Source organism: Dendronephthya gigantea, unplaced genomic scaffold (assembly GCF_004324835.1).
Source record: "Dendronephthya gigantea isolate DGI-Jeju-01 unplaced genomic scaffold, DenGig_1.0 000214F, whole genome shotgun sequence".
Taxonomy (NCBI): Eukaryota; Metazoa; Cnidaria; class Anthozoa; order Malacalcyonacea; family Nephtheidae; genus Dendronephthya; species Dendronephthya gigantea.
Window position 1 is genome coordinate 1 of NW_021163224.1, and position 26,861 is coordinate 26,861.

A 26,861-nucleotide genomic window follows, 5' to 3' on the forward strand; every position below is an offset into this window, starting at 1 on the left:
ATAATATATATATATATATATATTATATATATTATATATATATATATATATATATATATATATATATATATATATATATATATATATATGTTTCAGATGCAATGCTGTTTGTTACAATTTGTAAATCAATATCATCTTAATAATTTTCTTGTAATATCATCTTGTTGCAAACATCATGAATCAGTTCAATATCATCATGAATCTTGTTCAATATCATCTTGTTGCAAACAGCATGAATCAGTTTTGTTGGAACAGATTGAACCTTGTAACAAGGTATAACAAAATGAAATTGTTCCAGAATTGTTGAAAACTTGTCACAAGTCAATAAAACCCTCATGCAAGTCTGTGACATTCGTGGTTGTGTAGGTTTCATCAGGCACCCATTAGATACTAAATTAAGTTACATCAGGGAGCTTTGCCAGTTAACAAGTTCATTTATGGCAAATATATGTTAATTTATATAAGTATTAATAGGAAGAATTTAGCCCAACTGATGCTGGGAGGCTTTCCATATTACACAGCCAAAACATGCAGACTAATTTTTCTGTCAATGAAATTTATAGCTGGCATAATGTAAAACCTATTACCAAAACTTCTCAAAACATTCTAGCCTTATCAAACAAGGTAGAGTGTGACAAAAGCCTGCACATTTTAGAATGTTCACTTGATGGTAATTTATATTAAAATTTAGTGCCCTTGTGTTGATATAAAATATTGGTCAATTGAACCAGTATTTAATAATTTTAATATTGCAATGAAATTGTACATTTTGCATAATTTTTATGTGTAAATAAAATGCATTTACTCAAGATTTTAATACAATTTCTGTTAAAAAGTCTGAACAATCAACATCATGTATTTGACAATTACTGGATCGATAGTTCATACCTTGACAGTTATAAAAAAATAGTCCAATTATACCACTTTATATGCCATTGATTTATACCTATGAACAAATACGGAATCGGAAAGTCAGCATGGTTGGAACTTGGAATCTGCTTTCACTTTTGATCTCTGTTGAAATGGAGAGCACATGGTCATGGAAAGTGAAAACCGCTACAACACTTCACACGATAATTCGCGTATCGAATATTGCTATTTATATTGATCTTTATGCCACAGAGTGAGACAGTCCCTTACCTTTGTTGGCTATATACAACCTTTCCGGGTATCAACTAAGGCGAAGGAATAATATTCAATGAATAGACAGAATTTCTTCAAAAGGCACCAGACCGCTTCATATTTTACATAACAGTTCAAAATGCTCAATAACAGTGATGTAACTTTGTAACGATTTCAGTATAAACCGATATAAACTGAAAAGTATTGTAAAATTGGCGATCATACACATTTCTTTGTATTCTAATATTTTGAGGTTTTATTTCAGATATTTTTTCAAGATTGTATCGAATTTTCCAATTGTCGTTGTTGTGCATGGCTTGTGCCACCAATTGCGTATTATTAAGGATATTCATTATTCATATGTTTTAATACTGTAACTATTTAAAACAAAGCCTCTGATTAGTTCCCGGACTTAAGAGGTAGTCAATCAAGTACAATTTTACATGAAAAAACTATAATAAATCGTTCGACTTGAACTTATTTCAAAGTTTGATTGATTGAAAAAAACGTAATATCACAACACGGAATGTGACACACATGACAGTGCTTTACAATTTTTTTAGTTTTTTGTTTTTTGACACTAAGAATTTTGAAGCAATTTTAAAGACGCAAAGCGGCAAAAAGAGATGTTTACAAAAAAACAAGTTCATCAATTTTCACGGACTTGCTGCAAGTTGTTATCAAACTCGTCAGGACTTGTTAGCCACAACCATGTTGCAAATTGTTTGAACAACTTGCAGCAAGCCTGTAGATAACAACTTGCCGCGAGTCTGATTTTTTCAACTTGCATCAACATTGATGTGCTCACAGACTTGTTGCAAGTTGTTCCATCAGACTTGTTAAAACTTGATATCAACAGACTTGATGCAGGTTGATAAAACAAGTTGCATCAAGTCTGCAAGTGACAGATTGCATCAGCATTGATGCGTTCATCAGACTTGATGCAAGTTGTTCCATCAGGCTTGCTGCGAGTTGACATTTGCAAACTTGATGCAACTTGTTTTATCAACCTGCATCAAGTCTGCAAATTTCAACTTGCAGCAAGCCTGATTTTACCGGCTTGCTGCAAGTTGATGATGTCAACAAGCTTGCTGCAACTTGTCTACAACTTGCAGCAGGCCGGTAAAACCTGCAACTTGCAGCATGTCTGTGGCATTTCTGGCTGTGTATCATGATTTTAAAAAGGGCTACAAAGCAAGCTACAAACGTTTACAAAAGTTCAATAATGCCTCGAAAAACTGTGGAGTTGAAGCTCGAAGTAATATGGTTGCACAGAGAGCGACTTTGCTTATGTGATATTTTAACCTTGTTAAAAGAACAAGACAATTTTTCAATGGGGAGACGTCATCTTGCTGCGTTTATTTGCAGACACAAAACAACGGGTGATGTTGTGAATACACAGCCACAAAGCAGATCAAAAAAAGTATCTGTCGAAATTTTAGACTGCATTGATAGAGCAATGGACAGTAAAGACGAAATCACCGAAAATGATTTTGGAACATTATGGCATCAAAATATCAGAGCAAACAGTGCATTGTGTTTGTCGTAAACTTGGATGGTTGTCAACAGGAACAAAATATTGCCAGTTGGTCAGATAAGTAAATCGTCGAGTTCTGCCAAAGTTTAGAAGCAACAAAAATGAGTGTTTTTTGTTGAAGGTGTCCTAAGACTTCATCTGCTACCTCTCATCACGAATGTTTTTCCTGAAGGACATAGATTTGTTCAGGATAACGATCCGAAGCACACTAGTCGCTTCGCAAAAACATTTTACGAAGAGGCAGGGATAAATTGGTGGCCAACTGCGCCCGAGAGCCCTGATTTAAATCCAATTGAACTTGTGTGACATGAGCTTAAACATTACTTGCGAAAAACATGTAAGCCTGCAAAAAAGGAAGAGCTTGTTGATGGTATCAAAGAGTTTCGGGCAAACCTAAATGCAATCGCTATATTGATCATTTAAAGAAAGTTATACCGTAAGTGATTGAGAGAAACAGCCGCGCATCTGGTTACTAACTAAATAAAATAATCATATATGTATATTGTAATCATGTGTTAGATCATTCAAGAAAAAAACAAGATATGTTTCATGCATGTATTCAAATAAAAATTAATAATATGCTTTTATTGATACAAATGTTTTGTTCTTGTATTTTTGAATATATTTCTAATAGATGTTCTTACAATGAAAATATACTCACATAAAATAAACCATATATGATAAAAATATTTATCATTTTGCCAGTATAGATTGTTAAAAATGAAGTTCAAAAAAATGATAAAGTTGCTTAGTGAAAGGTATTTAAAGCACATTCTGAGTCATACAGTTAAGCTTAAATATGCAATGCTAATAGGTTCCATAAAAATTTATATGATAGAAGGTTCGTCCATCTCAAAGCCTAGCTCCAAAGTCAACCAAGAAAATTTCGAGAGTTTATTTTTAAGATTTGTTACCGATACACTGTCACCCCTTTCCATTGTGGAACAAACAAGTTTTATGGAGCTTCTTGTTTCCCTCAACCTTTCAATCATGATTTCCTTGTGTTACATGGTTACCACCCACCTAGAGAAAACAAAGACAGCGTGATGGCTTGTGTTATGACTGCAATGGGACAAGTTGATTTTGTTGCTACAACTACTGACTGCTGGACAGCCCACCATCGATTCGCGAATCTGCTGCCCTGGCTTGCCGTCATCTTACTGGTAAACATGATTTATTAACTACTAGGAAAGGAATTTCGCAAGATCTATGATCAATTTGAAAGAACTGAAAAGATCATTGGTACAACTACAGACAATCGGTTCAATTTTGTCAAAGCGTTTTCAGTGTTTAGTCCTTCAGAAGATGAAAATGACAAGTTGTTCCACATTTGCGAAATTCCAAGCTTTGTGAAAGAAGTTTGGTACAAACGACAGCAGTAAATGAGATTGTCTCCAAGGAAGCTGGGCTTCAGTTTGTCCGATAATGTGCTACCCATTGGAATTCTGTGTTTAAATCAGTTGCTCGCTTAAATTAAGTTCGCCACAAAAAGGGAAATTCTAGCCTGCGGTGCAGACGCTTCGAATTACAAAGGAACACATGCATAAGCGTCTGCGCATTGGAGAGCCGAACCTTGTTCAGTCATGTGGACACTTTCAGAAGTTAATATTCGCGTAAATATCATAATTAACAATGATTATTCATGGCGTTTGCTTCCCTTTCGTGCATTCTGTGTTTCTCGATTTTAACAAAACCTTATGATCGAAATTTAGTTAAGGGGCAATCAAGAAAAAGTGGGAAGATTGAACCTTTTTTTTGTCCTTCACTCGACCTCTCAGCATATATGCTGTGCATGCCTGAGAACTTTGCAGCAAAGACAAAACTGTAAGAAGAAGCTCAAAGATATCAACAACAATCTTTTGCGTCAATACCGTGAAAAAGCTGGACAAAGGGGACTTATGGTTAAAACAAAGGTGACCGCCAAACCAACGCTGTTGTTTGATGAAAATGAAGATCCAGTAACTCCACCTATTGCTCGTCAAGGCGAAAGTGTGCACTGTTCTCCTGTTGAACATTTTAAAATAAATTCATTTTTAATGTGAGGTAGAAAGATGTGGTTATGTGGCGGATTTTCCAAGATTTTGCTCTAAATTTTATTGATGTCCATTCTATGTACTTTTTTATTTTACATTCTTTAATTTATTTAAGGCAATTTTGTATCGATTGAAAGTTTTACGGCTTGTTGTGTCCCATACATTCCTCTAGAAGAAATTGGACCTGTTTGGTCTTGACCACAATGCAAAGATCATGGAGAAGGTGAGAAATGAAAGTGCGCAAATGTTATCCCTTTGGAATAATGAGGCAGGTGATGGTGGTGCTGACAAGGTTTTGGGCAATCACATTGATCATGGAAGGAAGATTGTTTTTGATAATTTGATTTTAACCAGAAAGTTCATCATATGAAAAACATCAGAAACCCATCAGAACATTGACAAACATTGGGTAGCACATATGTGTACCGAAAACTGGGTATCGGGAAATCATCTCAGCACAAAGGAAAGATCTACGAAGACTATTTTGGATATGGATAATGGCAAATGTATACCAGAGAGTGCAGAACATGTTTCTCAAAGAGAAAACTATGCCAATTTAGTTTCCCGCATTGTGGTAGAGAAAATTGAATGCCTTGCATTTCTCAAGGAACACGCAGTTCGTCATATCAAGCATATGCACTCAAGGGAAATGGCTAAACCAACTGAAACTGTAAGTGCTGCATATATTAAATTGCAAATGTTGTGTTTTTTATAATATATACATTTAAATACTTATTAATTTCAATGTCATAACTTCTTAAATGTTCCTGGGCATGATTTATCACAATAAAAGTTTAATATTGTATATAAATATTATACAGTTTCATATAATATATTTTGTGACTATAGTTCCATATCATTAGCATTGCTTGAAGAACATGCAATGTTTCTAATCTCAATACTAGTATTTAATAACTTCCTGCTGACCTTTTAAGCTCACTCATTTCCTGGCTGACTTCAAAAAAGCTGTCATCTTGAAAAAATGGCATATTTGCTGAGGAATCATCCCTAATATCTAACCAGTCTGAATCCACTGTTGCATCCAAATCACTGTCACCTAAATCAGACATAAATTCCTCTGCCCCAATGTCACCAAAAATTTCTGAAATGATATTTAAAACACCAGATGCATGCTCACCACGCCAAATTTCAACACAATTCATAATGTCAGGAAGAGAAACAGCTTACTTGAATTGTTTATAACTTGCAAAATCTGCAGAGTTCCAAACTCTATAAAACATTTGGATGCAGCAACACTTGCTTTGGGGCTTTGCTCCTTAAAACATCCCGATAATCGTATAATTTGGATTCCAGTGATGCTTTCTGTTGCTCTGTGACAGTTCTATGCTTTCCATGCTGATATGTAATCTGCTCATGTGAAAAAACTGGTAACATTTTTTTGGCACATTCACCTTTTAAGCCCAAGCATGAACAAGCCTGAGCACAAACATAACAGCACTGGCAGCCTTGCATTAAAATTTCATGATTGCCAGGAAAATGCTTAAGGATATCTCTTCTGTAGCATTTTTGTTTGTTTATCAGCTCCTTCATGTGATCAGCGCAGCAAAATGTTAACAAGCCATTATAGAGAAGAATACCACCATCTCTGCCAACACGCCCGCATTCTTGCAAATAGCATTCAGTTGTTTGAGAGGGACCAAAATGAATCACCTTGCGTGCACCTTTTATGTCTATCCCCATGCCGAATGCAATCTTACAAATAAGAACCCTAACATAACCATCAGGAAGGCACACAGATTTTAGAATATGCTTCTTAGAAGACTCTGGTGTTCCAGCATGGTACATTTCAACAATGCAGTCTCTCAGCATCATGGTTTCACCAGCATACATGCTTTTCCCCAGTTCCACCTTGAATGTTCTCCATATGACAGCAGCTTGTTTCCTTGTTTGGCAGTATATTAAAGTTTTTGAACATTTGACATTTTTTTCCTTAACTTCTAGTATAACCCCATGGAATACGTCTGGAGAGCTCTGAAACAAAAGTAAAATGTCGCTTCGCGTGAAAAATATTGCTAGTGGAAAACCGGCTTAAGTTCCAAATCATTTTCAATGTATTGAAAAGAATAGCTAAGGTTTGGATGCTCGGGACTTTTCAAAACTTACTGTTTCTTCCATCTTGAGTTCTAAAACGTTGAAAATCTTTGATTTAGTTGATTTTGTTGCTGTGGCAGTACATACTATGAGATTCACGTCTTTCATTAGGCCCCTGATTACTCCATGATTTCCATACCAAGATCTAAAGGCAGCTTTTTGCCCTGCCAATCCCCTACAACACAAAGTAATATAATATAATATTCTGTTACAAACATACGTAACAAACACTATAGATATATTAATAACATACACTATAGAATATAGATACATGATTAAAATATATCATGCGCAAATGGATAAACTTACCACTGACTGACGCAATGAGCTTCATCAACAGCAATACAGACACAATTGTCCACAAAGCTTTCTGATTTCCATATTTTCTCCCAGCGTTTAGTCGCCAACATGGACTCAGGCGACGTGAAAACAAGTGAATATACACCGTCTTCGATATCTGGTAAAATGGATTCATCTTGGCCTTTAAACACAGCAGCAGAGCTAATTCCCAATTCATTCATTTTATTAACTTGATCGAGCACGATTGACTTTCCGTACCCAGTACTCGCACAGAAGTAAACGTTATTTTCTTCAAGGAAAGCTTTAATGGCTTTGACCTGATCCTCGAAAAGGTTTTTGATTTGAAAAAAATAACAAACTTGTCTTACAGTATCTTCGAAACATTTACCTTGTAACTTTGCTCCCTCGATAAACCCCATCTTTACGACAATTCAAATAAAATAATCACAATTTGTGCATAAACCAATCACAGCGAACCAATCACACACGATTCCTATTTTTTTGGGAATATCCATGTGACTGAACAAGGTTCAGCTCTCCAATGCTGCGCAGATGCTTATGTGTGTGTTCCTTTGTAATTTGAAGCATCTGCACCACAGGCTAGGGAAATTCAGCAATCAGCAACATCTGTCATAGTTTAGACCTACCACGGTAAGGAAAGATTTCAGGTACATGCATGCTTTAATTTATCTATATTTGAAACATATGTGAGAAGTTAATGATTTTAAGTCTTCAGGTAAATTTCTTAAACATTCATACATTGACACAACTTTTTCTTTGTTTGGCTTCAAGGATACTGAATATGAGTTTCTTGAAACATACAAATAAATAATGAAGCCTGTTGCAAAAACACTGGACATCCTTCAGGGTGACAAAACACTAAATTCGGATTTTTAGTACCAACTCTAGAAGAGCTCAGAAGACGATTGGGAAAAGAAAAGTCCAAACTTACTCAAAATAACAGTGTTTGCCTTCCACTTGTAAATGCAGTTCTTGATGCAATCAGTAGAAGATTTTCTGTGTTGCTCGAAGATCCTGAAGCAATTGCTGCGGCAATTCTTATTCCTTCAATGAAGGACATGTGGACAGACGACAAGGCACTGCTTGAATTAGGTTGGAAACTTATAAAACCACACAATCTTTAGAATGTTGTGATAAATAACTGTATAACTATAGTGCAGTCATGTTCTATTTTGACTATTTAACAGAATATTTCTTTTTTTCATGTCCGGGATTGGAATTTATCCGATTGCATCTTGTCATAGACACTGACATTGATACACATCAACCTCGGACTAAACTGACAAGGATGATGACAATGATTTTTTCAAGTCTAAGAAGAAGACAGCTAAATCACCTTTATATACCTACTTAGCTTCAGACATCATTGGTGCTATAGTTTACAATGGACAATGTACTGCACCTTTGAAGCAAATGGCTTTGAAACTAACAGTGTATTGCCTGCAAGTGCAGCTGTTAAAAGTCTTTTCAGCTGTGGAGGCTTGATCATGTGCCCACACCAAAATCGGTTGACTGATGACCATTTCGAGTTGGCACTACTTTTAAAACTAAACTCCAAATTTAGTACTGTTGCATAGCTAAATCTTAACTTTTAACTTGGGACTACCTTTTGAATTTCTATTTTGTTGTTCTCTAATTAAGTCTCTTTGACCTTTCATGGGAAACTAATTGAAGGACAATTCACCTGTGTAAAAAGGTGGTATAAAAAGCGCTTTGTTTTATCGTACAAAAGACCTTTGGTCCTAGATTTCCTGACATTAGCTTTGCTTGCATTTTGCATGAAATGTTTATTGGCTTATAATATGGTTTTGGAAGGTGGACCTTCTAATCAATTTTCGGCCCAGTTACATGATACCAGATTCGCTCATAACAAGATCCTTGTTTGCCGTTATACAGTAGAGCAATGTTTAGTATCAAACGCTTACTAATTTGATAGATTTGCATTGGTATATTTACTTAGGTCTCTGACATTCAAAATATTTACTGGCTGTTAATACCTAAAATATTCGTTCCGATAGCAATTCGAAACATGTAACTGGGCCATAGTGTTACTCCACTGTTCCTACCACTTCAGAATTCTTACTTTATCATAACAGATTTAATCTTTCCACTGAGTGGCTGTGCACCCGAGAAAATGTGTTGTAGTTTGCATCATAAATCATAACCAGCATAATAAATAAAAGCGGGGATGCAAAATAAACTTAAAATTATGCAGCTGGCCGAGGACTAAATACGTTGTCATACATCCTCGTTTCAACCTTGTTCCCTGCACATTTCTCTATTGTGGTTGATCATCATTTGTCACCATTTGAGAACGTAAATATTCAAATTAACCATCTTGCAACATCCACAATAGGTTGTATGAAAAATCCTCAGTACGTAATATTGATAAATATCACAATGTTCAGAAATACATGTACAATAGATTAAGTTATTGGCATTTTGGAATTTAAAATGCTTCTAATCGTGCAGTTATGTGGTGCAGGCAAACAGCTAAGTGGCTACTGCATCATCATATCAGTTAACTGATATTGGTGCAGTTCACACTGATGCATACCTAGATTATAATATTTTCATAAGACTTCGCCTCCTTAAATAAAACATTCCGTCTTTCACTGAATGAAGATATATCAGTTCTTTCCATTGCACGATTCTTATATGTATATATAAAGCCCGGTTCAGAAGCCGTGCTTCTCAGTGGCGATAATTGGACACATATTCATATATTCATGTTGTGCAAGATTAATTTATTTTCAAATCCATTGTCTTTACAAGTCTGTTAACATGAATATATGAATATAACATTTATCGTCTCACGTACGCCACTGGTGCTTCTCATGAGTCAAACTTAATATATGAGAACTTAATATACTGAATTAGATTAGACCACAGTTAATGGAGAGAGAGGTTATGGTTAGGGTAGGGTAACTGTTGATTAGACGCATGAGAATTACGGCGTCTGAATCAAATAAGTACTGACTGCACTGTACTTAATGTTCAGCAGGGCTAAATTAAAAAGTTCGCCTATTTTAGTCGACGAAGATATCAATCAATATCGGCGTCTGAACTGGGCCTGAGAATCGTGCAAAACTAACGTTTTTGGTTAAATCAATTAAAGATTTGTTATCGTTTATGTTTCAAATTTCAAAAAGTAGATAATGTTGGAAGGCACTTGTTATATTTTTATATCCAGGCGATGAAGTAGAGATAATGAGCGTGGATGGTGCTAAACTTGGCCGTGGATTGATTACAGATCAGAAATCTGTTCACTCCCACGAAATCACTTATGGCTGGATTCCAATATTGGTGCATGATATTTGCCCGGGTGTGAAGCCCTGGAAAGATTATCCAACACATTCTGAGACAGTGGAAAAAGGCAGTTTTGTTGCTTGGCCGAAGACCTACGTTGAACCTGTAAATAAAATTTAATATTTATGACCTAGCAATTTAATTAATATCAGTTTTGTTTATACAATGTCAATAAAATTAGCTTGTATCTAACAAGTATCTTCAAATTTCTTTGTTCATATTATTTGTTCATTCTGTTGATTTGTTCTTTTCCATAAAAAACGTTTATATTGTGAGAATCGTCAACTGTGTCAGGTCGACTTTGTGTTGGTTCGAGTCCAACTCGCAGTAAATCACCTCACAATTTTGATAAAATAATTTTACAATCATGTATAGTTGGCAGCCTAGAAAATATACTTAAAGTTAACATAACATAAATTATCCAGTGACAGCTTGCACGGACATTTAATGGGTTTTTTTTCATAAAGAAGCGACTCAATTGTCTTTGATTTGCATCGAAATTACGCGTCACATGTCATTGAACAGTGATCAAAATTTCTATGTCATATCAATGAGCGTGAGTATGAGTGAACTTTCTGAATATAGGCGATAGAATCCAATATATTAATCAGCTATTCTTACGATGACGAATATGCGCAACAGGGGAACTGGGAAAAAACGGCAGTAAAATTAAAACTACTGATGAAATTTAGGGTAATTTAGGGTAGTAAACCAGTTTCAGGCAAATTCGTTAATAGATAATTACTAAGGCCAACAGGGTTAGTCGATATACAGGGTAGTCCAAAAAAACTGACACCTTTGAAATTCAAATTAGCTGCAATGTGTCTGTAATCGGCTGTAATGTGACAGAAGTTGCCTAAAATATCTTATGGGTATACGAAGCATATCAAATATGTGAACCCATTAATTAACCTTGAACATAAAGTTTGTTCCCTTTGGGAGTTAAAATGCATTCTAGGCTCTGAAATAAAAAGGAACGTTGAATGAGTTCAATTGGTTTAAACACTTTCGCATTAAAGGTAAAGTAAAGTAAAGTAAAGGTGTCGATTTGTTTTACTCACCCGGCACGGGGTGTCCCAAAAAAACGCCAAAAGCATTGAAATCATCCATACAATGTAATGGCTGGAGTTTGACTGCCTGAGCACCCGGTTGGGACCCACAAATGTACAAATGGAGAAGTCATGCAATAATGTATAAATTATTATTTTGCTAAACAAGCTTGCATTGTTTTTACGCAGCCATGGTTGAGAACATCTAAAACTAAAACAATGAAATAATTGTTTAAAAAGTACTATTCTCAAGTTGAGAAGGGTGGTTCGGATATGTAGTGCCGGTAAGGTGTGTCTGACAAGATTTTATCTCGATGAGAATCTACATATAGCATGGAGAATCCAAGAAGCAGCAGATGATTTACCTGTGGCACTAGATAAAGTCGACTTTGATGATGTGTAGATGAGGAACAGAGAGGTGAGAATGGAGATGTGTACAAGATTGCTTTATGAAAATATGTGTTTTAATCTATGTATATATACTTGTTGTTGAGATAATTAGTTGATGTCTTTTAATAAGATTGTTCTCTTCAGGGGCAGTTGAAGCACGATTCTGAACTCCAATCAACACGGGTGATTGTGAAAAAATTCAAGAAAGCTGGATATCAGATTCAGTGTACAGGTAAAAATAACATAAAGAGTTATTTCTAATAATGGTGTTAGATAAGTATAGTCCGGCTGCATTATTTTGAAAAGGGAGCATTTTTTTCTTAATAATGTTATAAAATTTGCCAAAGACATTCGATGATATAACGCAGAGAGAGAACAATAGGCTTGACGATGGTCAGTATTTTTGTAAATCTAACCGCGCGCGGTTATACTGTGTTGGGATATGCCGTTTCACCGTTATTGGGTCACGTGACGTTAAAATGTTCCCCATGATAGAAAACGTATATAAGCATGAAATTTTGCACAGCTTATTAGTCCACTGAAATATGTTAAAATATAAAGTTTCAGAAAAATTCGTTAAATCTAACCACGCGCGCTTATGCTTGTTGGGATTATAGGGTGCTGTAGATGGTAATATAAGCTGTTATATATAATATAAGGTGGCAACAGGTGAAGTTAAAATGTTCCCCATGATAGAAAACGTATATAAGCATGAAATTTTGCACAGCTTATTAGTCCACTGAAATATGTTATAATATAAAGTTTCGGACAAATTCGTTAAATCTAACCACGCGCGCTTATGCTTGTTGGCATTATAGGGTGCTGTAGATAGTAATATAAGCTGTTATATATAATATAAGGTGGCAACAGGTGACGTTAAAATGTTCCCCATGATAGAAAACGTATATAAGCATGAAATTTTGCACAGCTTATTAGTCCACTGAAATATGTTATAATATAAAGTTTCAGAAAAATTCGTTAAATCTAACCACGCGCACTTATGCTTGTTGGGATTATAGGGTGCTGTAGATAGTAATATAAGCTGTTATATATAATATAAGGTGGCAACAGGTGACGTTAAAATGTTCCCCATGATAGAAAACGTATATAAGCATGAAATTTTGCACAGCTTATTAGTCCACTGAAATATGTTATAATATAAAGTTTCGGACAAATTCGTTAAATCTAACCACGCGCGCTTATGCTTGTTGGCATTATAGGGTGCTGTAGATAGTAATATAAGCTGTTATATATAATATAAGGTGGCAACAGGTGACGTTAAAATGTTCCCCATGATAGAAAACGTATATAAGCATGAAATTTTGCACAGCTTATTAGTCCACTGAAATATGTTATAATATAAAGTTTCAGAAAAATTCGTTAAATCTAACCACGCGCACTTATGCTTGTTGGGATTATAGGGTGCTGTAGATAGTAATATAAGCTGTTATATATAATATAAGGTGGCAACAGGTGACGTTAAAATGTTCCCCATGATAGAAAACGTATATAAGCATGAAATTTTGCACAGCTTATTAGTCCACTGAAATATGTTATAATATAAAGTTTCGGACAAATTCGTTAAATCTAACCACGCGCGCTTATGCTTGTTGGCATTATAGGGTGCTGTAGATGGTAATATAAGCTCTTATATATAATATAAGGTGGCAACAGGTGACGTTAAAATGTTCCCCATGATAGAAAACGTATATAAGCATGAAATTTTGCACAGCTTATTAGTTGACTGAAATATGTTATAATATAAAGTTTCAGAAAAATTCGTTAAATCTAACCACACGCACTTATGCTTGTTGGGATTATAGGGTGCTGTAGATGGTAATATAAGCTGTTATATATAATATAAGGTGGCAACAGGTGACGTTAAAATGTTCCCCATGATAGAAAACGTATATAAGCATGAAATTTTGCACAGCTTATTAGTCCACTGAAATATGTTATAATATAAAGTTTCAGAAAAATTCGTTAAATCTAACCACACGCGCTTATGCTTGTTGGCATTATAGGGTGCTGTAGATGGTAATATAAGCTGTTATATATATATAAGGTGGCAACAGGTGACGTTAAAATGTTCCCCATGATAGAAAACGTATATAAGCATGAAATTTTGCACAGCTTATTAGTCCACTGAAATATGTTATAATATAAAGTTTCAGAAAAATTCGTTAAATCTAACCACGCGCGCTTATGCTTGTTGGCATTATAGGGTGCTGTAGATAGTAATATAAGCTGTTATATAATATAAGGTGGCAACAGGTGACGTTAAAATGTTCCCCATGATAGAAAACGTATATAAGCATGAAATTTTGCACAGCTTATTAGTCCACTGAAATATGTTATAATATAAAGTTTCAGAAAAATTCGTTAAATCTAACCACGCGCACTTATGCTTGTTGGGATTATAGGGTGCTGTAGATAGTAATATAAGCTGTTATATATAATATAAGGTGGCAACAGGTGACGTTAAAATGTTCCCCATGATAGAAAACGTATATAAGCATGAAATTTTGCACAGCTTATTAGTCCACTGAAATATGTTATAATATAAAGTTTCGGACAAATTCGTTAAATCTAACCACGCGCGCTTATGCTTGTTGGCATTATAGGGTGCTGTAGATGGTAATATAAGCTCTTATATATAATATAAGGTGGCAACAGGTGACGTTAAAATGTTCCCCATGATAGAAAACGTATATAAGCATGAAATTTTGCACAGCTTATTAGTTGACTGAAATATGTTATAATATAAAGTTTCAGAAAAATTCGTTAAATCTAACCACACGCACTTATGCTTGTTGGGATTATAGGGTGCTGTAGATGGTAATATAAGCTGTTATATATAATATAAGGTGGCAACAGGTGACGTTAAAATGTTCCCCATGAAATTTTGCACAGCTTATTAGTCCACTGAAATATGTTATAATATAAAGTTTCAGAAAAATTCGTTAAATCTAACCACACGCGCTTATGCTTGTTGGCATTATAGGGTGCTGTAGATGGTAATATAAGCTGTTATATATAATATAAGGTGGCAACAGGTGACGTTAAAATGTTCCGTATGATAGAAAACGTATATAAGCATGAAATTTTGCACAGCTTATTAGTCCACTGAAATATGTTATAATATAAAGTTTCAGAAAAATTCGTTAAATCTAACCACACGCACTTATGCTTGTTGGGATTATAGGGTGCTGTAGATGGATAATATAAGCTGTTATATATAATATGAGGTGGCAACAGGTGACGTTAAAATGTTCCCCATGATAGAAAACGTATGCTTGTGAGGTTCCGTAGTTTGGCCAGTGGATTACCCCACCCCCCACCCCCGCCATATGACATAATCTATATGACAGTGTAAACAGCCTCGTACATGATTTTTTACATTCGTATAATGAGCTGGTGTCCATCAGCTTTCTTCTTTACATTCTAACAAGCATTAGTTAAAATAGTTATACTTTTTTATAAATAATGATGGCCTCCTAAATCACTAATGATACCACGAGCTGGAATTGAACCAGCTGTTAACGTCCAGTCATTGTTTATGTCATAAAGTGAAGTTATCGGTCATCAATCGTGCAGATGTATTATACATTAATCAAAAAGACTTTTGCTGCAATTTTGCAAATGTCTATGCAGTGATGCAGTCTACTCTACATGTGACATTTCTTTCACCAAAATTCAAATTTACAGTTACACTTCAAAACCCTTTTTTGAAGTTAAAGCGATAGTGTGATAGCTTTTCTTTCATAGTCGGTTATGTCTTTGCAGAACGATATACCAAAATACCATCATTAAAATTGAAATACAAACTTTGCAGAGAAGCAATATAGAATATAGTCAACTGCTTAAGGTTAATCTCAGAATCAAAATGCTGCAAATACTGTCTCTTACCCAGGCTTAACGAAGGCCTAAATTATATTCCTTATCGATATTAATATATATGTAATAATAATTTTTATTTACAATAGTTTTAGAAAAGTATATCAAACTTCATCGTATTCCCAATATACTCTTATGTCATGCTATCACCATCTCCAGCATCATCCTCAACATCATCCTCAACATCATCCTCGCTATCTACAGTCTCTTCAACATCATTATCAGTTTGAAAAAGCTGTTCGACGTAACCGTCTACATCCTCTGGTATGAGAATGAACTCTTTGAAAAGATTACAGGCAACACTCAAGTTGATACGATCTTCATGAAGCTCGTTCTTTTGAATTGAGTACAATCCTTTCTTAATTTCATCATCTTCAAAATCATCATTTATTCGTAAATAGTTAATCTTTTCTTCCCGTTCCACGCACGCTCCAAAAAATGCACTAACACAGTTCTCCATTTCGTTCACCAAGTGTTGCTCTTCTTCTGTTAATCTCTTTATCAAGTTAACTGCGTCGACTGCTGTTCGTTTAATGGAAAGTGGGATATCATCTTCATTAGGAATGTTAACACTGTAAATGCTCCCGCTGACGTCGCTTACCTGTTTCCAAGTTAAGTCGCCAAATTCCTCGTAACCATTTTGACGTAAGATCTCAACCGACGAATTATATTTCTTCAACAATTTCTGCAAATTTGCACTCTCCTTAGTTATACTCTTCGCCAGTCGTTTCGCTTGTTTTTGCCCATCTTCAAAACAGAATCCATTATAAAATTAGTGGTGGATGGGAATGCACAATTAGGTTAAACCAGTAGCCAAACTGCATGCGGTAGGCATGTATGCACAGTACTGTGATGTACCTGAATACTTTTTTTTTAAAGATAAAAGAAACCATCTTCTGCGACCCGAAACCAAGAGCATGTCTTTAGCTTGCTTTGCTTTTACAGCTTCCTGTGTATTCAAAGATGAAATGAACTGCTGGTCCGTTGGATTCCACCTTTTTTTTATCTGATGTTCTTTCTCCATTTTAATAAAACGCTGATTAAGGCTAAAATGGTAACCCTTTGTTTATGAAAAATAATATCACCAGTAGTGTTTATGTAATAAGTAAACAATACTAGCTCACAACAGCAGCAATAACACAAGCAACCATATGTAAGTTTGCCAAACAAATATCTACTTAGATTTGTTGCATATATATACTGTCGATACCTGTTCATAAGAATTTCAAGGTGAGCTGATTGGTTCTCCCCAGTTCCATCAGCTAGCTGGTTCCTTCAAAAAAACTCATCTTAAGTACATACATCTTAAGATCCTGCATGGTATACTGTATATATTAATGTAAATATAACAGTACGTTTAAAGGCAACTTTTACATGATACATTGTAATTGGACATCTAAATAACATCTGGTTTGCACATTTTTTCATATCATAAATTGTTGCGTTACCTTGCGGAGTAATACTAACGCAATAGTGAGAAATAAGGCAGTATCCAGCCATGGGCTCCAAGATCGACTGAACAAAGAAAAAAGAAATACAACATCGAAATAATTTGTGAGATAAAATTTTTCTTATCATTCACGTAATAAATTAGTGGTTCAATGCATAATTCTAAAACCTGGGCCAAGTTGCTCAAAGCTAGGTTAGCGTTAACCTGGGTTAAATTTTAACCCAGTGTTTTCTTTAATGTGCTTCTGGACCACTATTCGTTTCAAAACCTTAGAAAATATGACTTTATTCAGACTATGAAGTTATTCAACTTCGTAAACAGGTGATTAAAAAAATTAATTTAAAGATTTAATTTGCTTTAACCCAGGGTGAAGCTAACCGGCTTTTGAACAACCGGCCCCCGAGGTTTAATTTTTGATTATTATAAAGCGACCAATTTAAAGACAATATAATTAGCCATGATAGTAACCTTCGGCAGGCTTTGATTTTCTTAATAGTTCGTTTTCCTGATCTCTCCACTGCTCCACTATTGTGTCGGTAATTGGTGCTAAAAAGGCAATTTAATTTCACTAAAAACAGTTCACACCTTAGTCTGTATGCTTACACTAAGACTACATTATATAATGTTATTATTAGCTACTGTACCTGGCGAGTTTTTTCGCAACTCATCTATTTCTGCATTGGCAGATATAAGCAGTTCTTTACACTGCTCTTTTTGTGCCTTTAACAACAGTACTGTTTAAAAGAAAAATAATTGAAAATGTTACGGCAACAAAACTTCGATTGTATAATATACAGATCTGATGATTTACTGTTTATACCCAAGCTACAGTATGCATGTTTCACCTGTTTTTGATCTTTGTTTCTTGGCATAAAAATACAAGGCATCAGACAGTATGTCTTCTCGATGGCAGGCAGTCATTTCTTTTGTCATCTTTCTGAACAGACGCAAGTAAGACCACAGTCTTTCCATGACTTTTCCATCAACCATTCCCCATCCTTCTAGTCATCTTGGACTGTACAACAACTGAAAATTCATGAAAGCTTATGAGCATTATAAGGTATGTTCTTATGCAATAATACAATAACTTAATGAATACGTAGTAATTAAGCACCTGACAAGTCGCACCATGACCGTATACATGAAATTGAGGACAGGCCAGTTGAATGCTGCTCAAAAGATCAGTCATATTTTGCTTCTAAGACAGGGATAAAACAGCAAGATATTTAAATACATGGTTAAATAAAACTCCAACAGTGCTTTTAAACATTGGTAGACATATCAAAGATACATGAGTGCAAGAATATAAATATGCCAAAGATCTATGGTAATAATTAAATTTGGCAACAAATTACAATATGTTGATTTTGTTTCTCCTTCAGTTTCCATAAAACACTTTACATATGACAGTATGTAGTATATATTGGATACCAATCGTACTTTAAGATGCTCTTTGAACAAGCAACAAATGTCGTACATAAAGTGGACATCAACGTTATTTCCTTTCTTTTCTACTAAATCTTTTAGCATGTAAACTGCATAACCAAGCCTAAAATGAGAGAAAAATATCATAAAAAAACATGCAACACCACTATTGCTAAACCCAAAAGCTTTAGCTAACCAGCTGCCTTGTGACGTGATTTGCTACTTTTTTTGGTTTCAACTAACACAAAGACACGGTACTGTAACGCTTTCAACTAGGTAAGACAAAAACCCCCAAATAATTCATGCTTATATATATCTCTACATATTTCTCCTTGAATTTTTTATATATAGAAGCTAGTATATATGTATATGTATACTGTATGCATACCACTAGTAAGTATGCATACCACATAGTACCTCTCTCCCCCTTTTAAATTCAAAAACCTGATAGGCATCCCATGTTTACAGCTTAATCCGCAAACAGCAGTTTCATCTAAAGCATCATAGCGTCCTTTCGACCTGATTTCTGACCCTGCTTGAAAGTCGCTACAATCCTTAAAATATAGTACAAAATTGTGGCTTGTATCTCAACTAAATAGGATAATAAATACATGATTGTTTTTAGTGAAAGCCCTAAAATATAAGCTCAAACATTGTGCTTATATGGTTTAGGCAGTTAAATGGTTTAGTGCAATTCACATTGTTGGGAGCCTCTGAAGAGAATTACATAGTGAAGTTTTAATGTTCTTGTGTTAGTGGTTAATCTGTTATCACATTATGTTTACTAGTAAAGTATCTAACCTTAGGCAGCTGTGATTCTTTAGCAGACTTCGGGTATGTGGACATAAATTCATCAACATTCTGTTGCTCATAGAAATACACTCGGGCACTCAATGGATCTCTATAGCTTAATCCAGAGGCCTTTTTTCTTGGTAAACCAAAACAAGCATCAGCAGAAACGAAGCATTTGCCATCAGTCTATAAAAATATGATACATATTTGATGCTCAGTTTAGAGAGGTGATCAATGTTATCATGTTCTTAATTGAATTTAAATACTGCCTATATCTGGTGGTTTTTTTTGCAATTTATTCTTGGAACAAAAAATGATGTATAAGTAGACTGCATAAGTATGAAGCATAATTATATTGTTTCATTAAAAAAAAATTCAATGAAATAATATTCAATTAAATAATAAACTCTATTAATTGCTATAGTGTGTTTCAGATTACGAATGCCAACAAGAAGTTTGACTGCCATATCTGACAGAATATTTTTTATGAACCAAGTTGTAATTGCCTATAAGTCATATCTGGGCATAAAGATGCATACTATTGCAAACAAGAGATTAATTAATATATATGACTTGTAACCTTAGGGCAGGCAGGACATTCTATTACAGCACAGGTAACATCTTCTGCATCAACATCATATGCTTTTCTGTTCTTCAAATGATACCTTACATGTAAAACAAGGTATACAATTATGACTCGGGACCTGTCATTTCATCAGTAATATTAAAATACCAAGGATCTATATAGTACAGTATATATGCATAATTAAATTTACCTGTATTCTTCAAAACTCTCAATAAACTGGTCATAAATTTTCTTTTTCTACACAAAAATTACAATGATGCATTCAGGTGGTTAAGCCATTAATGCAAGAACCACATCATTATAAATTGAATAATAAACACCATTACTGTCTCACTGTATTACTGTCATTACTGTAATTCTCCCTTCAAGAGTACACTCCATCCCCGACACAATTATTGTATTTATTTTTTACCTTTACAACTGGATTTTTAAAGAAATCCAAAGTTTTCAGCATATCATGAATTGAAACATGACATTCCATGACAAGCCTCAATGTCATTTCCATCAAATCTAATGTGAATCCCAAATTAGGTTCGACAGGTGTTGCTGGCCAAATACCACAATGAAGCAGACTTTTGGGGACACCAAAACAAGTGCAATATTCAAACAGTATTTCATGAAAACCTAAAAAGCAAGAGCAGACTATTTAAGACCGAAAATCCATATGCGTAGCTTATGCATGACTGGCAACTCACTATTTAATACTTTGGTGTCTGGAAGAGTGATCATGAGATACACATATATAATCCCAAAAAAGCATCATATAATTTTAGGGCCAACATTACTTACATAATGGTCAGGTTTTATTAATAAAATTGATGTGTTATTACTGCAAATTAGGGCAGCTTGAATATAATGTAAATTATCAGGGCTGTAATTAGATAGGGTGTTGTACATTGATATATTCATGCAGTATGTAAACTCATACTGTAGGAACAATTGCTCTCAAAGGAAATCAGTCTGGCAATTAAGATATGGTCACCCAAATTATGCACCCTGCAACCAGCTTCTAGCTACAGCCTTATAAATTATTGAAGTATTTGACTATGCTAACCATTTGTGAAAAGCCAACAAGTCAAGTTCTATATCTAACTTTGCCTGTATACACATTATTTATTACCTTTTAAATCAACAACTGTGATTGGCTTTAAGTGTGTTCCTTCACACTGGTGTCTCTCATTGTGCAGAATTTGACCAGGAATGTTGTATTGTTTCCACAATCCCTCCTTATAATATCATTTTAGAAATTTGTAAGTGTGCATGTTCAGATATTTTATAATACACTACATAGAGGTTTGACAGTCGTTTCTCATTCAATGGCAGAACTGTGCATGAAGGACCACTTCCACAGGGATTCAACTGTTCTACCACCAGGGTGCATATAAATAGGGCACTTCTGCAGACCCAATAGATTGAAAAAATACCAGGCTTGCAGCTTGTTGAGCTGAACATATACTACATGTAGCATTAAAATAGAACACAGCAATGGTATACTAGCTAGCATATTCCTTAATTTCCTTTCATAATTGTATATTAAACACTTACTTCAAATATCTCACAGTAATGGAAATGTAGCTGGTCTCTATGTATATTATCACAGCAATCTTTGCAATAATATTTAGAGAAGCTGCAATCTTTGCAACGAGTTTTTACGGCCTGAGAACAAGTTGACTCGCTACATTTTGACAGAACAAAACCTTCAATTGCTAGTGATGTCCGCAGTAACTGTAGCTTTTTCCCCTCCCAATTTGACGATAACCGTTCTCTGCGCTTCTTGTAGGTGACTCCAGACGGTAACTTGCTTGATTCATCGTCACTATCGTGTTCTGATAAGTCGTCAAAGTCTGTGGTGTCACAAGGCTCGTTCTCAACATCATGGCTTATCCCGTGCAGTTGTACAGTTTCATCGCACGTCTCGGCCTCTTCGGCTGTTTCCAAACAACTTGCAACGGGAAGCCTAACGTTTGTCCTTCTCCTACTCCTCGCATCAACAACTTCGATGCTAGAGTTGGCTTTCCTTTTACCTTTTTGAAAATACATTTTTAAACTTGTGTATTTTCAACTCTTCCATCGTCCGCCATTTTATTACAAAACCTTACTCGCCCTCCCCCTACTAAGAAAAATTTTCGTATTAAACAATTCCCAGTAACTTACTGGATACAATGTGCATATAATATCTATTAGTTTATTGGATACAACGTTCGGATCGGGTGTGCCAGTATATCAGGAAGGTTTAATGGTGTGCAACAGAAGCTCAGTGAAATGTTGGAAAGGAAGATCCCTTACACAAAGTGCACTCCACATGGAGTTAACCTGGTTGTTGAACATGGTTGTTCATCTTCGCCATTAATTGGCAAAGTATTTGCTGTTTTGGAGAAAATTTTCGTCTTCTTTATGGATAGCCCAAAAAGAAATCAACATGTGAAAGAGAAATGTAAAGAAGTTGAAAATTTCTTAGAGCTGCAAAACCTGTCCAAAACAAGATGGACTGCCTGACCAGAATCTGTAGAGGCCATTTGAAGATGCCTAGAGGGTATTTTATCAGCTTTTGACGCAATTACCGAGGCTGGTGACTCAGATGCAAAGACCAAAGCTGCTGGACTGATTAACATGATTTTTAACATTGACTTTATCTGTGGGATAATGTTCCTGAGAAACGTAATGTACAAGACGAAATCACTCGCTGAATATCCCCAATGAGAAGCAGTTGATATTGCTAGCGCACTCATTGCAATCGAGTCAACACATGATTGCCTGCAGAGAATCCAAATGGCTGACAATGAGGTGGAAGCCCAAGTACTAGCTGCAATTGAAGTAGTCAAAAATATTGGAGCTGACCCGATTGCTGATTACTCAAGACTGCACAGAATAAGGAGGCCATCTCGACGCCTTGAGGACCAACCAGAAACAGCTGCAGTAGAGTTATCAAATGTATCCACTTTTTACCGCGCCAAATTTTTCAAGTTTATGGATCAAATGTGCACCACATTAATGGAGAAACCAAGTGATCTTAAGGATACTTTTAATCCCTTCCTAAAGGTATTACATCCAGAAACACCAGGCACAGTTCAGAACATGCAAGATGTAGTAGAGACATTCCCCTCAGTGTTCTCAAAGGAATCAAGCCAAGTATTACACAACAAATTGTCTGTTTTCTTCCAATACGCGTTAAAGAAACATAGAAGGATGAAGGAAGAACGCCAGTCACAAGGTCTTGAGGCGAAACCGATGACATGTAAACTATAAACATGGAAATAAAAGTTAAAGTTTTAGTTCGCAAGTTACCATACAATTTCAGGTTTTTTTGTTGTGTATCATAAAATCAGGCAGATTCCTCTATTACACCCCCAATTAAGAGACATTCGCTATGTCCCTGCACATTTGTTTTGATTTTTGCAATTTGAAAACATTGTGCAATACTTAGTGTTCACAATTCAGGCAAGATGGCCGAAGCGCGGGAGTGAAAAATTTGATTGTGCTCAAAGCTTACATATATTCTCATCAAAATAAGAAATACAGTTGATGAATAATTTTCATATCTATAATAGATGTTTTTGAATTGTGTTTTCGGAAATTTTGCTTTGAGCACATATTTCAAAATTAAGCGTAAATAAAGATTAAAGTGCTACATGTCTTGGGTTCGAATCTTCAATATTATTGGCACACATTTTGACTCCAGTTCGGAACTATTTGTTACACAAAAGGCGCAGTAACTTCATTAAAAACAGAGTGTTATTGGTGCCTTCACAAGTATTTCCAGCACACAATGGTCTGGATGTCCTGAACTGTTCCATGATAATGTCTGACATTAAGATGTAGGTAACTTGCTTAGTGGAACTAAACATAAAGGTTGGGTTGACTATATTTTATTATATATTAGCATTACCTAATACATTGTGCAAGACATTAACTTGCCAATTTAATTTTAACAACCATATATAGGCTATGCCATATAGCATCCATATGGGTCACCTGTCAGACTGCATTAAGCTACACTGTTGAGTGTATTCCATTGCTTTATAATATAAAATTTCACATTTATATGATGGGGAAAATAGTAGTGAGTTGATTTTTTCGTGGAATTTCCATCCTGTGATAGATGGTAATGCCAGGAATAGGTGTGGGTAAATCAATAATGATTTTTGGCACTTCACTCGATGATGCAGGAATATTCTAGTGGTTTAAAAGGTCTTAATTTCCAAAGTGAAGTGCCAAAAATCATTATTGATTTACCCTCACCTATTCCCGGCATTACCATCTATCTATACACATTAACCATGCTTGCTCTTGTCTACTTCTGTAGCTCAGTGGCAAGAGCATTGCACCGGCATCGCAAAAGCGTAGGTTCGATTCCTGCCGGAGGACCCATGGTTGACTCATTTTTCCATCAACTGTTCCTGGCTTGAATTTAAAGTGGGTATAATACTACTCGAAATTAAGACCCTTTAAACCACTAGAATATTTGGTATGTAGACTTTTGGAATTTTTTTGTCCTTTATGAAACTGTTATTCACTGTTCCTTGTTCGGTCTTGAAGTTGAAGGTAAGTTAAATATTTTTCAATAGACGTTAATATGTATTTATGAAAGAATGAAAAGCAATATTAATATGTATAAATAGCGAATATTTGAGGGTAGCGTATAAAGGCACAAGCAAACGAAAGAAGCAATGTGGTAGAGCAACGTGATTTTTGCAAGTTTTTCAGTTCCAAAAGCAAATAAAACATATCCTGTTGTGATATTCTTTAGGATTACTTAAGGACAGTACATTTTAACTTTCGGGATAGAGTTTTTAATATCTGCTTCAAAAAAATAAAAATTTGCGTTGCCGCATCATATCCGGTGTAGTTCGCTATGCTAATAATTCGGTATTAGACTGTAAAAACAAAAAATTCTGAAAAAAATAATAATTATAGCAGCTTCAAATTTGTATAGCTGGATGAAATCGTTAGGCTGGCTACTGAATATTAATATAGATGTATGATATTTACTCCTTATTAAAATTTGAATCAATGAAATATATAGCCTGAAATTTAATAGAAGGAAATTTAAAATAAGTGTAAAATGTTTGCACAGTCTTAAGTATATATCCATGCAATAGTTTACCAAAACAGATAAATACACATACTAAGTGTTTACATAGAAATATCCTTTTTTAACCTAGGCTTGTTTAACATGTTTGTCAGAAAAGGTTGTATGTTAGAGAGCTAAAGCTCTCTGAAATTATACCCCACATTAGTTATTTTGTTTTTTTTGTTTGATGCATGGATATCGCAACAGCATTGTTATATTTGCATTGTTCAACACAATTTGCCAGTAGATGCCGTTTAATTAATTGGTATCGAATATAAGAATTGTCTGAATTGATATATACTATGTGAGTGTTACATAATATGTAAGTGCTTTTCAAGCAGTGGCCTTGGTTAGCTTGTTCCATGTTAGAGACCTAAAGCTTTCAAAAAGTAATCCAGCATTATTTAAATAAAACACAGTATGGTGGTCTAAGAGATTATTTGTTTGTATTATATCTATTGACAAACTTTGTTGGGGGCATGGATATATCCAACAAAATTGATATATTTGCTTTGTTCAACTATCTATCAGTATCGATCGTAATTATTGCTACTCTGGTCCCCGAGTTGGTGCGGAGCACCGTGCAAGGGTACTAATTCCGCCCGGAGATTAGGAATTACACCCGGGACCCGGGAGAACATAGCGGAATCCAAAGTTGCCCAAATGTCATGGACGTTTAATGGTCATGGTGCTTGTGCGCACGCGCAAAATTTGAACGAGTAAAGACTGGTATTTAACCACTTTCTGATTGGCTAAGAGAAGAAGTTTGTATTTAAAAACAAAACGTCAGATATTTAACTGTCTTTTTAAAAAACTTTTTTTAAAAAGATATTTAAAAAAATTCAAGTCACTTTTTAAAACGAAAATAAAAAAACTTTTGATCAAACATTAAATTGATCACTTTAAAATGGCAAATAGAGAAGGCGAGAAACGAAAAGATGGGGAAAAAGCAGGTAATGACGAGGAAAGGTTAGAAAGAAGAAGACTAAACAACAGAGCCCTGTTGAATAAAGAAACGCAAGAGGAAAAGCAGTGTCGATTAGCAAAGCAAAAGGCTGCATACAAGAGAAGAGTTGAGGTAAGTACAAGCGATGAAAGAGAAAAGCAAAGAGAAAAAAGACGACAAATATCAAAACAGGAATCGCCGAAACAGAAGGAATGTTGTTTGGCGAAGCGTAGGGCTGCTTATAAACGTGTAGACTGAAGCAAGCACAAGTGAACAAAGGGATATACAAAGGGAAGCAAATAGGGCTTATGCAAGAGAGAGAAGGCAGCTTCAGAGTGTTCAGAAACGAGCAGAACAACTTGAAATATGAGAGAAATAACGAGAAGATCCTACGAGACAAGAGCAGAACAACAACAGGTACATTCAGATAATGAACAGGAAAGTACAATGTGTGACAATGAGTTAACAAATGTCAATGATGTTGTGAGTAGTTCAGACCAATATTTGCATGAAGGTGGTTGGCAAAATGTTGACAACCTCTGGCATGAGAAGGAGTTTGTTCAGATTGAAGAGCATTTAGAGCATCGGCAGTGTACAATTTGTAAAAAGGCCTGGCCAACAAGGCAAAACTTGGCAGCAGATCCCTCTGTTTGTTACCGGTGCACAAAGAGACAAGAAGTCCCCAAAGAATTTCAGTGCTGGCAATGACATGGACCCAGGTATTGTTCCTGAGCAATTGAGAGGTTTGACACAGGTAGAGGAAATGCTGATTTCAAGGGTTTGCCCCATCATGCAAGTCTACAGAAAACATGGTGGGCAAA

The 26,861-nt window shown here is 35.2% G+C and overlaps 2 protein-coding genes across 2 annotated transcripts; both read right to left on the reverse strand.

The window, feature by feature from the left end:
- Nucleotides 1-5,922: 5,922 nt before the first annotated feature.
- On the reverse strand, nucleotides 5,923-7,523 carry LOC114539704 (Werner syndrome ATP-dependent helicase homolog). Its single transcript, XM_028560318.1, has 3 exons — nucleotides 7,114-7,523; nucleotides 6,817-6,979; nucleotides 5,923-6,684 (listed from the first exon to the last, which is right to left on the reverse strand). The coding sequence occupies exons 1-3, from the start codon at nucleotides 7,521-7,523 to the stop codon at nucleotides 5,923-5,925; spliced, it is 1,335 nt and encodes a 444-aa protein (XP_028416119.1).
- Nucleotides 7,524-16,998: 9,475 nt separating this feature from the next.
- Nucleotides 16,999-20,537, reverse strand: LOC114539715. The gene is made up of 12 exons (XM_028560330.1): nucleotides 20,436-20,537; nucleotides 20,214-20,260; nucleotides 20,018-20,102; nucleotides 19,447-19,623; nucleotides 19,063-19,199; nucleotides 18,661-18,769; nucleotides 18,335-18,418; nucleotides 18,066-18,246; nucleotides 17,865-17,954; nucleotides 17,689-17,766; nucleotides 17,219-17,285; nucleotides 16,999-17,043 (listed from the first exon to the last, which is right to left on the reverse strand). The coding sequence occupies exons 1-8, from the start codon at nucleotides 20,526-20,528 to the stop codon at nucleotides 18,226-18,228; spliced, it is 753 nt and encodes a 250-aa protein (XP_028416131.1). The 5' UTR covers nucleotides 20,529-20,537; the 3' UTR covers nucleotides 16,999-17,043; nucleotides 17,219-17,285; nucleotides 17,689-17,766; nucleotides 17,865-17,954; nucleotides 18,066-18,225.
- Nucleotides 20,538-26,861: the final 6,324 nt, after the last annotated feature.